The 12,033-nt window shown below is 30.5% G+C and overlaps 2 protein-coding genes across 3 annotated transcripts; one reads left to right on the forward strand and one right to left on the reverse strand.

The window, feature by feature from the left end:
- Positions 1-1,039: 1,039 nt before the first annotated feature.
- LOC107956831 (auxin-induced in root cultures protein 12) lies at positions 1,040-1,750 on the forward strand. The gene has a single exon (XM_016892334.2). It carries the CDS (start codon positions 1,040-1,042, stop codon positions 1,748-1,750), a length of 711 nt encoding a protein of 236 aa, XP_016747823.1.
- Positions 1,751-5,519: 3,769 nt separating this feature from the next.
- On the reverse strand, positions 5,520-6,688 carry LOC107956833 (ras-related protein RABA5b). 2 transcript variants are annotated; one of them, XM_016892336.2, is made up of 2 exons: positions 6,137-6,688; positions 5,520-6,046 (listed from the first exon to the last, which is right to left on the reverse strand). In XM_016892336.2, exons 1-2 carry the CDS (start codon positions 6,474-6,476, stop codon positions 5,748-5,750), a joined length of 639 nt encoding a protein of 212 aa, XP_016747825.1. In that variant the 5' UTR covers positions 6,477-6,688; the 3' UTR covers positions 5,520-5,747. The 2 variants fall into 2 exon arrangements, with proteins under 2 accessions (XP_016747825.1, XP_016747824.1); XM_016892335.2 differs by having other exon boundaries at positions 5,520-6,061.
- Between the last annotated feature and the right edge of the window lie 5,345 nt (positions 6,689-12,033).

A 12,033-nucleotide genomic window follows, 5' to 3' on the forward strand; every position in this document is an offset into this window, starting at 1 on the left:
TTGGATTAGGTTTATGGTTACCTGTGAAATATTAAATACTTGCAAAATCAACAACCATATATGTTGAGATTCACACACTTGTTGTATTAAGTTTAAGTAAAATATTTAAAGTTTGAACATCCCTTAACTCCAATTGTAACCTTGAACTCAACACCACTTGGGATCGAGGAATTTTAATTATTATATAATTATTATATAGAATACTTAGAACCCATTGGGACAATAAAAAATTTACAGATCAAAATTTTCTATAGAACTCAACACCTAATTTTCTATAGAATTCAACACCTATGAATATCAAAGTAACCTTCCAAACAACATATTTCGAAAAATAAATTTCCCACTTACACATATCAATAAATAATATGAAATTCATTAATGTTAAAGTAAAAAAAAAAAAACTCTTAAGTCCTTTAAATAGGTGGCTAGAGCTCAGGACTGTATTACTGTAGAAAAAAAGAGTAAAATTGCATAACTTGGTGCACATTTACGAGGTATGCAACATTTTCAAGTGGTGTGGTTGAAATTTTGAGAGTAAAATGCATTGAAACTGTGTGCAGGTGAAAACAGCTTGGCCTTAAAAAATAAAGAGTTCAATACCTGGAAACAATATTAAATTCTTGTCTTCAACAAAAAAATGTATTATCTACAAGTATATTTTGTTTTAACAAAATGTTTACAAATATGCAATATATACTACCTAACAACAAAATTAAATATGCATATTCCATCAAAATACCAAAACAAACTAACAATCAATTATACAACCAACCAAACTACAAAATAAAAGCATAATATAGCTATAATAATATTAAAATAACATTTTCAAACTTAAATAGAATTCTAAAACAACTCATCTCTTAACTATAATAGTTAATTCAATAAATTTTGGTTAACAAAATCATGATTGTTTATTTTAATCGATTAATTAAAATTTAACCGAATTAGTATATATATTCCTCTTAAAAATCATAATACACAGCTCCATTCTCCCCTTTATATTCTCTCTTACCGAAGTAATCAAAAGCCAAAATTAAAAATGGGGTTTCTCTTTTCTCCATCTTGGATTCTATTGTTTTCTTATTGCGTCATTTTAATCTCACCCACACAATCATTGGTTTGTTCATCATTAAAAATTCGCAATAGCAATAAAGAATACGCCAATTGCATCCAACTCCCAACGTTTAACTCCACCCTACATTTCACCTACAATGTCATCAACTCCTCCCTTTCCATTGCGTTTTCAGCCACTCCGTCCGACACCAATGGTTGGATCGCTTGGGCCATCAACCCCATGGGAATAGGCATGGTTGGTTCTCAAGCCCTCGTTGCATTCAAAGACAAAGGCTTCGTGGTAGCTAAAACCTACAACATAAGCTCTTACAGCTCTATTGTTGAAGGGAAGCTATCTTTTGAGATATGGGACCTGGAAGCTAGGGTTGCCAACGACGGGAAGATGGTTATATATTGTTCTTTGAAAATCCCGGCCGGTGCCAAAAAGTTGAACCAAGTTTGGCAGGTAGGAGCGGCGGTGTCTAATGGTCAATTGATGAAGCACGAGCTTGGTAAAGCTAATCTGGGTTCAATGGGAGAATTAAACTTGGTGGAGACCGTAAGTTCGATTTCCACACCCCCTGAGCTTGAGCCTTTTCCAAAACTACAACTTTCTAGAAAATATTCGGGACATGGATCCAGGGTTAATGCGGGAATGTGGATCTTCGGTTTAATTTCCTTACTCCTTTTTATGTGATTTTTAGGATTACACTTATAATAACACTTTGTATTAGAGGGCAAAAGGTGTTCATGGATCAAATTGCTTTTTAGATTTTCCTTTTTTTTTTCCAGAAAAATCTAAATTTTATTAGGATGGATCCAAAACTCTAAACATTAGTCGTCATAAAATAGTAATATATATGTAAGTTATACCAATATTTCTATTTTTTAAAGGTAAAATTTAAATAATTTTATTATTAAATTATAATTTTCAATTTTCAATTAAAAAAAGTTAAAATCATATATTAAAAGATTAAAACATTTAATATCCAATGTCATCTCAACCTAAAGTTGAGTACACCCTCATTTTGTTATCTTCTTCATTTAATAAAGTTTAATATTGCTTTTCTTTTTCAAGTGTTGTGAAATTTTTTTAGTATTTTTGTTAAAAAAATACTTGTTGAGAAATAAATTTTTAATTTTATGAAGTAAAATATATATTTAAATAATGTTTAAGTTCATTAATATTATGATATTTGAATAATAATATAAAAATAATTTATTCTAACTCATTATTAATATTTTGATTATAAAATATATATTTTAAATATTTTAAAGCAATTAATATTAATAATTTTTAAAATTTAATTTGAATATATATATAAATTATATTTTAAATATTTAACAAATAATCATTACAAATTTAAATATATATGTTATAAAATTGTACTAGTTTTCTTTACTCGTGTGATGCACAGATTGATTGTATATATTATTAAATTATATTTAATTATTTCTTAAATTTTTATAATCTTTCGTTAATAATATGGTTACAAAATTAAAACATATTTGTAAAAATAATGAAAAACTTAAAAGTACTTTTTAAATGATTTTAAGGCTTACTGTGATTTATTATGTAAAATTGTAAATTGAATTATTTTAAACAACTTGGAAAATAAACTCATATTTCAATTTTACTTTTAGAAAATCATTTGTTAAAATTTTAAATTTAAAAATATTATACATTTACAAACATATTTTTAAAAAGGGAGCAAATATTAGACCTAATCGGGTAGCCCGACCCGAAGGATCGCTTGAAAAGTGAGAGAGTTTGAGCAAAAATATAGGTTTAGAAAATGGACTTGGACAAAAAATAAAGCTTATCTTCTAAAAAGGTCAGGCCTCGACTAAGCTTTTTTTTTTCTCAAGCATGACCCGACCAGAATTTCTAAAAAAAAATATTTTTTTTTTTACTTTTTTCATTATTTTGCTATCGTTTTACTATCATCTTGCTATTATATTGCTACTATTTTGTTATTATTGTTTGAATATTATATAACTCTTGTTTTATTATTAATTTTCTTACTATTTTAGAGATATGTATTTGCTAAGTTGCACCTATCTTAGTATTATTTAAGTTTTTTTTTCATTTGTTGGGAAATATTTATTTTAATGTTTTTAGTGTATTTGATGTAGTATATTTTTTTAATTTATTTTTATATAAAAAATTTAATACGGGCAGACCAGGTCGGCTCGGTTTTAGCATTTCTATCTAAGCCGGGCTTAAGTGAAATTTTAGGCTCATTTTTCAGGCCGGGTCTGGGCTTAAATTTTTTATTCAACCTAGCTCGAACTCGACTCGACCCATAATCAGCTTTAATAAATATCCATGTACAATTATTAAAAAAAAAGACAAAACTGTTGGAAAATTATTTACACTTTTTTCAGAAAAAAAATGTTTTTAAAAGCTTATTATAAAACTATGATTGAAAACATATTTATTTTTAATCAATTTTATAATATTTAAAAGTTCTAATTTAGATACTTTCTAATATAATTTAATTTGGATTATAGGAAATGCATTTTTAATTAATAATATTGAAAAGAATACTAAGAGAGTTAAATTACCTTATTGTATGGTTTTAAAAGTACATTTTTTAACTCGTGTGTTATGTTAGTTAACTTTTAAACATAATTCAGTAAAATATGTTTTATTTTTAAAATAAGTGTAAAAAATTTATAAAAATAGTTTTAATTTTTATATTTTTTAATTTTTAAGTTATTTTTTAACATTGTATTTAAATTTTAAATAAATTAACTGAAAATATAGATATTTATTAAACAGATTTTTAAAAAATATAAAAAAATTATATGTTAAAATTCTTTTAAGAATTATCATTTAATTAATATTGTTGTGATTTAGCAATTAATTGGTAATGCTCTTATCGCCTACAATAATACAAGAGTTTCAAAATGAAACCCAAATTTAAAATCAATGGCCTTTATTAACTCAAATTCGAGATGTTGAAAGAATTGTGAATTTTCATGTATTTTTTTAACATTAATCTTATTATAATTTTTTATTATGATATCTACTATTTTTGATATAATGCCTATAGAAAGATAATGCGATTCAGTGTACTCCAACTCATGTCTTTCTACACTGACAATAATATCAATACCAATTAAACTAAAACTTGATTGACTTATATATATATATCACTTTAGGTGGAAGCAAGATATATTATGTAATTGTTGATATTTTAATATTAATATATAATTCAAACTTAACAAACTTAAGTGATATTTTGAGTAAAAATATAAGCTTGAAAAATATATTCTAACAAAAAATAAAGCCCGTTTAAAAAACAGGTCGAGACTCATGTAAGACTTTTTTTACTCGAGCTCGGCCTGAATATGCAAAAAAAAAATTGCAGCTCTTTTTCCTTTTTTTAAAGAAAAATTATTTTGTTGCTATTTTCTTTTCTTTTTTTCACAATTTTGCTATTATTTCATAATTATGTTACTACTATTTTGTTATTATTATTTGGATATTGTATAACTCTTGTTTTATTATTAATTTTGTTATTATTTTAGAGACATTTGCTTGTTAAGTTGCATATATCTTAGTGTTATTTAAGTATATATATATATTTTAAAAATTTATTTTCAATTTGGTAGAAAATATTTATTTTAATATTTTTAGTATTTTTGATGTATTATATTTTTTATAAAAAATAATATAAAAAATTAATACGGACGGGCTGAGTCAAGCCCAGATTTTAGCATTTTTATTTGATTCAAGATTGGGTAAAAAATTAAGCTCAATTTTTAAGCTGAACTAGACCCATGGCCTAACAAATAGGCCTAAAATTTTGATTGAGCCCGGTCTATGAACACATATTCATGTATATATGTGTGATATTATTTTTTATATAGTGGATTATTTTTTATGTTTTTTTAAATGTTTATATATAAAGGATAAACGTGGATTGTATTCTAGTAATTTAAAAATAAAAGTTGGTGATTATAATTTTAAATTATCTACTATTAATTAAAAACATGAAATGGTGAATTATAATTTTAAATTAATATATTTTATTAATTTAAAATAAAAATAATTATATAAAAGATTGTGTTGTCGCATGTCAATATATATAATAGGTAATTTAAATATTATGTTATTACATATACAATCGTTTGAGTTCAAAAAACACTTGAAATATTTTTTAGATTTAGAAAGCACATTAAATTTCAAAAAAAGATTGTTTATGATTAGAAAAACACTTATTATTATTATTATCCAAAAACACATTTTTCAAAAATAAATATAATTTCTTGATATAACAAAGTAAATTTATTGTGAGGTCAAATTCTATTTTGCTATAGCTATGGAAATTTTAAAATTTAAAATCTTAAGACTCTAACATGATTTGGCTTTTTCTCAGGACTTTGAGAAAATAAATTGATGGCGTCAAACTTTGCCACCTTAAATAATGAAATAGCAACCCCATGACACCTTCATCTTCATTTAACATCTTTATCATATTCTTTGAAACCCCACTCTGTAGTAGAGGGATGAATTCCAGAATTGTGAAACAACTTCACAGAATGATAAAATAATGGGAATAGTACATCTAAGAATGCAAATGCAGTCTTATTTCGTAAACATCTCAAGATCAAAAATAAGCACCAACCCCGCCACCAGGGAAGAGTGTAGAATAGAACTGGAAGTTGAAGATTGTGGTGTATATTTATCTTGCACAGCAGGAGAAGCCCTCCTTGGGTGTGTTAGCCCCATCCTTGACAAGGTTTACTCGATTAACAGACAACTCCGCCTTATATGCCTCGGAATTCAGGGCTTTTCGGCATACATTGTTGTAGATTTCTCGGATAACAACCTCGAAAGCAGTCTGAACATTGGTCGATTCGAGGGCAGATGTCTCCATGAAGAATAAGTCTTCTTCTTCAGCAAGGCTTTTGCCTTCCTCCACACTCACATCTCTAATATTCTCCAAATCACATTTGTTACCTACCACCATTCTTGCCACAGCTGTATCACAATGGGCTGCAATGATTAATTACAATCAGGTTAAAGATTAATTACAAAAATGGAGAAAATGGAATAAAGAAACAAACTTACTGGAAAGTTCATCAAGCCAACGCTTAATGCTATCAAAGCTACTCCTTCTAGTAATATCATAAACAATAAGAGCGCCAACAGCTCCTCTATAGTAAGCAGAAGTAACAGCTCTAAACCTTTCTTGGCCAGCAGTATCCCAGATCTGAGCTTTAATTTCTTTGCCATCGATTTCAACCACTTGGGTCTGAAACTCTACTCCAATGGTAGCCTTGGAGTTGTTGTCAAACTCATTTCTAGCAAAACGTGAGAGAAGATTGGATTTCCCCACAGCAGATTCGCCTATAAGCACAATCTTGAACAAGTATTCCTCACCTCCCTCCTCTTCTTCCCGCCCACCCATTCCCCAAGCAGCTCAGCTTAGCTTTAACTAAGAGATCAGTTAAGTCTGTTGGGGTTGTTAACTTCAGTTATAGTGTTACCAACCACTGCTATAAGCTGTGCAAATTTCTGATCAATGATGAGTCTTTCAGTTTATTGTTTTGCACGCACTTGTTTTCTCGTTAGTTTCCTAACAGCCAAATAGCTTTGATAGCTCGTAGCTATAGTTTCACACGGCTGCTTTGGTGTCTCAAATGTGAAGTGGGTTTTAAATGGGAAGGAGTAGAAAATATCAAGCCACGGACTAGCTGCGTAACTGGCGGGGGTTTTACTGCTCATATTTCATCGGGTTTTGAGATTTATTGACTAGCTGCGTAATTGGCGGGGTTTTTGAGATTTATTGACTTTTTTGGTTCACTAAAATTGAATATTTTCAGTTCTGTTGGGTATTATTCCATTTTACACCTGATATTCAACAGTTTTCCAAAAATTCCTATTTATTTTATTTTTCTCAAAATATGCTCATTAGTTTTCCAATTACGGCCTGTCTTGGCCCTCCCAAATTTATATACTGAAAGAAATAATTGGGCGTCCAGTGTAACAGACAATCTGGATTAAGTTGAAGGCTTAAAGAAATGAATGTGAGGCAGCGACAAGATTTGTTTAGGATATATGTGACCAATTAGTGTTTATTTATTTGTTTTGGTAACTAGGTTTTTGAGATAAGAATGGATGTAAGTTTTAAGAGCTTGTGGGTTAGATTTTAAGATAAAAAGAGAATTGGTTAGTTACTAATTCTCTGGTTTGGGTATTCTCTAAAGAGGTAAATAGTTAGCCTCTTGAGTAAAGATTACACTCCTGATTACATAATTAAGAGATGAGGTGAATTACTACTACACCATATCTCATAATTGAATTAGATTTTTATTTGCCGATTATAGATATTATTAATATATTTGTAGATCTATATAATTGGGTCAGACTCGGGCCAAAAAGATTTTGTCCAAGTTCCAACTCAAAAATAAAATCAGGCCTATTATCTTATACAATTTTTTTTATCTTCATCTTTTTGTGCAAACCTTCCTAAATTTCAAACCAACTTTTGAATTTGGACAAATACCCTAACTCTTTTATAGGTTTACTCCATATTGGTTTGGTTTGTTATGTAATGTTTAAAATTTATAACAATTTTCTTTTCCATTTTATAATTTTCTTTTTAATATTAATATTATTTTTTCTGGAAACAAAAGTTATTAATTCATTTAATATGTTGAAAATTGAAAAAATTCCTAAAACCCTATTCTGTCGTGGCTTTTACACATGCCAAGTCATTATTGCACGTTTATACAGTGCTTCAGGTAGTTCTTAAGAAATAGAAAAACTTTAAATGAACGCTTAATCCCTAAGAAAACTGATAAACACACACAACTTTTAATGCTAAGAAAACTAATCCTAAACAATCTCTTAAAAAATCTTACAATTTTCTTTAGAAAAAATTCCCCTTTCATGCATCAGTACCAGATCCAAATTATTGTTGGATTTCAACCAAGTGTTTGGCTTATTTCTCAAATTCTATTACCCAGCCCCTCTATGTTCCCTGAATTCATCGGAATATAACCCATATCATGTAACACCCCACACCTATACCCTACGCCGGGACAGAATACGAGGTGTTACCTAACTCGGTCACATACATTCACACATTTCATAGTCATCAAAATTTGGTCAAACTTAAAACTTTTCCACTCTAAATCAAAAACTTCATAATAAAGGCCTACTAGGCTCTAAACATTCATTTAAAACCATTTGGGAATGATTCAGGTCTTACCACGAACCTTGAAAAATGTGACTAGCCACAGGGGCATACGCCCGTGTGGGAGGGGCAACACGCCCGTGTGACCAATTCGACATGGTCGTGCTGTTGGCCCATGTGACTCACACGGCCTAAGCAATACAAGGACAAGCTCGTGTCCCTCACATGTGTGGAATTAATTCTAAATTCACACCTACACGGGTTTTCGCATGGCCTGACACACACCCGTGTTCCTGGCCCGTGTCCCTCACATGGCCATGACACATCTGTGTCCTAGCCCGTGTGAAAAAACCTAGAAATTTTGTTTCTAACGTCAGCAATTATTAAGGGTCAAACGGCCAAGACATACACCCGTGTGCTAGGCCGTGCTTTTCACACGGCTGAGACACACGGGCGTGTCTCTGCCCGTGCGTTTACTACCATGCATACCGACTTGCAAATTTTACGTGCAGGGGACACACGGCCAGACCACAAGCCTATATGGTGGACCATGTGTCACACACGGCCTAGACACACGCTCGTGTGCCTATCTGTGTTGACAAAATAAAGCTATTTACCAAGCCTCTTTGCCACTCTTATTTACATAACCTGCATAAAATTAATCTCTACCAAACAAGGGCACATCATATAGCCAAACTAACCATGATGGACAACATTTTATTTGTGCGTTTTACTCATCCATGAAAATAATATCTTCTATATAGGTATCAAAATGAGCATTGACTATTATCCATGGCCTTATACAAAATAAATGTATTTATCCCAAGCCAACACATTTGGCTATTTCTCAATGACACAAAACATTAAATTCTAGCCCTATATATGCCATACACAAAAACAAGAAATCTAACTCTACCGAGTGCTTCGAATGATAGTGTGATCGTGGCCTCCGACGTCTGTTGATCCTGGAGCTATTTAGGTGACACTATAAGAAAATAGAGAAGAGAGGGAGTAAGCATAAAGCTTAGTAAGAAGTATGCAAACACATAGCAACAACTATACCATTCATCAACATGCTTTTGATATAATTAGGCATAAACACAACTTACTCATCACAATCCAATACTCATCATATAATATATATTGAACTCACGTCTCACACAGATTGAATAGGTACCTGTATCACTCACAACACGGTTATACTTTTCTCTTGATTTTAAACCATAACTCTCATCGTTGAACCATTCGGAACACTACAGGATATTCAATGAGCCTCAATATGGGGTAGGATGTCGATGCCATGTCTAGGACATGGTCTTACACTAGCTCAACTCGTAGTTGATGCATGTCTCAGACATGTCTTACATTGGCTTACGTCTCGAGGCTGATGCATGTCCCAGACATGTCTTACACTAGTTCTCGTATCAATGCCGATGCCATGTCCCAGACATGGTCTTACACTAGCTCTAGTAATATGGCCGATGCATGTCCCAAACATGTCTTACACTAGCTCACAATAACCTATATGTCATGACATGAATACCTGATTTATTTCTTATTGTTCAAACGAGAATTCTACTATTTATATTATCATCATGCATTCTCATTTCCAAAATCAAGTAATTCGTGCTAAATTAACTTATCACATATAATGACAATGTAGTTGTATTATTGCATACAACTTACCTCGGTTACAAAATATAGTGTCTAGTCAGTCAAATCAATTTGCTTGGCCTTCCCTCGGTCTAAGTTCGAAGTTTGAATTTCTTGATCTATAATAACAAAAATTCACAAATTTAATCACTTTATCGATCTAGGCACTCAATAATCTATACTTGGGCAAAATGACCATTTTGCCCCTAGACTTTTGTAAAATGACCATTTTACCCCTAGGTCCGAAAATCAATTTTTTCGACTTTCCTAATATCAAAAGCCTAGCCGAAGCCCTTTTACTCTTATGTAAAATACAAAATTTCCACTATCTCACACATTTATCATCAAATTTTTAACTTATGCAAAATAGTCCATATTAGGGTTTTCATGAGAAATCCCTTCACAAAAGTTGTTTATTACACATCTAATACTCATATTCTTCCATAAAATTTCAGAAAAATACACATGATTTCATGGAAAAACCCTAAAACCTCAACCATTTTGGAAAATAGTCCCCTTAATAGAAAGCTTATGCTTCAAGGGGTCAAAAAATGTAAAAATCATCAACAAAAAGTATGTAAATCACTTACTTGCAAGAGGAACAAGTTGCTGAAATTTTTAAAGCTCAAAACCCTTTAAAATGGCTAAAAAATTGGTGGTAGTGAAGAAGATGAGAATGTGATATCATCTTTTTCTTATTTCATTTCTATTTTAGTCAAATTAGCCACCAAACCTACCAAACTTGGACTTTTTGACCAAATTGTCTCCTATGGCCGGACATGCACTATATTAGGGTCTAATTGTCTTTTAAAGACCCTCCATTTAGTTCTCTAGCTATTTGGCACCTTTAGCTATTAAAATAGGACTTTTGCACTTTATGCGATTTAGTCATTTTTCGAAATTAAGCCCTCAAACGCTAAAATTACTTCACCAAAATTTTCATACACCCTTATAATCAGGCTATAACCCAAAAAAAATTAATAAAATAATTTTCTCGACTTCAAATTTGTGGTCTCGAAACCACTATTCCGACTATGCCCAAAATCGGGTTGTTACACATCAAACCCATTTTTAGACTCAAACCTTCAACATCGATCTCCCTTCATAAACCCCTTCTATCCCCGACGATGAATCTTTCCACTTCCTTTAGGAATTCTTCTATCCAGTAAATTGGGCCATCATATTGGTGACCTTTTGCTTCTAGCACATGTGCTGCTTCATTGGTGTAACAACCCATTTTTCAATGATGTTAGAAATAGTGGTTTTAGGACCACGACTTTAATGTATCAACCCATAAATATTAATTACTTAAATTTTACAAGGTCATTAGTGCCGTATTAAAAATTTGGTTAGGAAATTTTATCGTTTGGATAGTTAATTAAGTAAAAAGGACTAAATTGTAAAACCTATAAAAGTTTGTTTCTATTAGTGGAATGTGTTAAATGGCATAAGAAAGGTATTGTAAGGGTTTTAAATGGTAAATATACCATTTAAGATTTTATTGGACGGTTTAGGTTAGTTTGAAGTTGAAATTTCATTAGAAATTAAAAGTTAATTTAGTAATTAGACAAATCAATTAAGTAAAATAAAAGCTAACAAAAATTAAAAGGTAACATCTTCGTTATTTCTTTCATCCAAAACAAAACTCCATTTCCAAGGGAGAAGCAAGCTTTCGGTCATTTAGGGTTGTTTGATTTGGTAGGTAAATCTTGCATGTTTTTATTAATTTTTATGTTTTTGAACTCGTATTAGCTTGATCTAGCTAAATCGAGGATTAATTTGTAAAAGAATCAAATGTTAAAGGAATATGTCATTGATTATTTTAGTATATTCTTGAAGTTCTATAGTAGATTATTAAGCTTGGTTGTTAAATAAGACTATTTTGTAAAGTTGTTTTTAGTAATTTTAACGTTTAAGGACTAAAATGTGAAAATAGTAAAATTACTTGTACTTGTTGTGAATTAATAGTAAATTTGGATTGTAGTGAGGTCCTCAATAGTTAGGCTAAGTTGGGATTTAGTGAATTGGTTAAATTGCAAGTTTTGAACTTAGGGACTAAATCGCATAAAAGGTAAAATATTAGGGGTAATTTTGTAAAAAAATGCATAAAATGACTTATTAGCATAACATGAGTTAACTTTTCTGTTGGAACTGGTTAATTGAATGAAATTAT

The sequence above is a fragment of the Gossypium hirsutum genome, chromosome A07, assembly GCF_007990345.1.
Source record: "Gossypium hirsutum isolate 1008001.06 chromosome A07, Gossypium_hirsutum_v2.1, whole genome shotgun sequence".
NCBI lineage: Eukaryota > Viridiplantae > Streptophyta > Magnoliopsida > Malvales > Malvaceae > Gossypium > Gossypium hirsutum.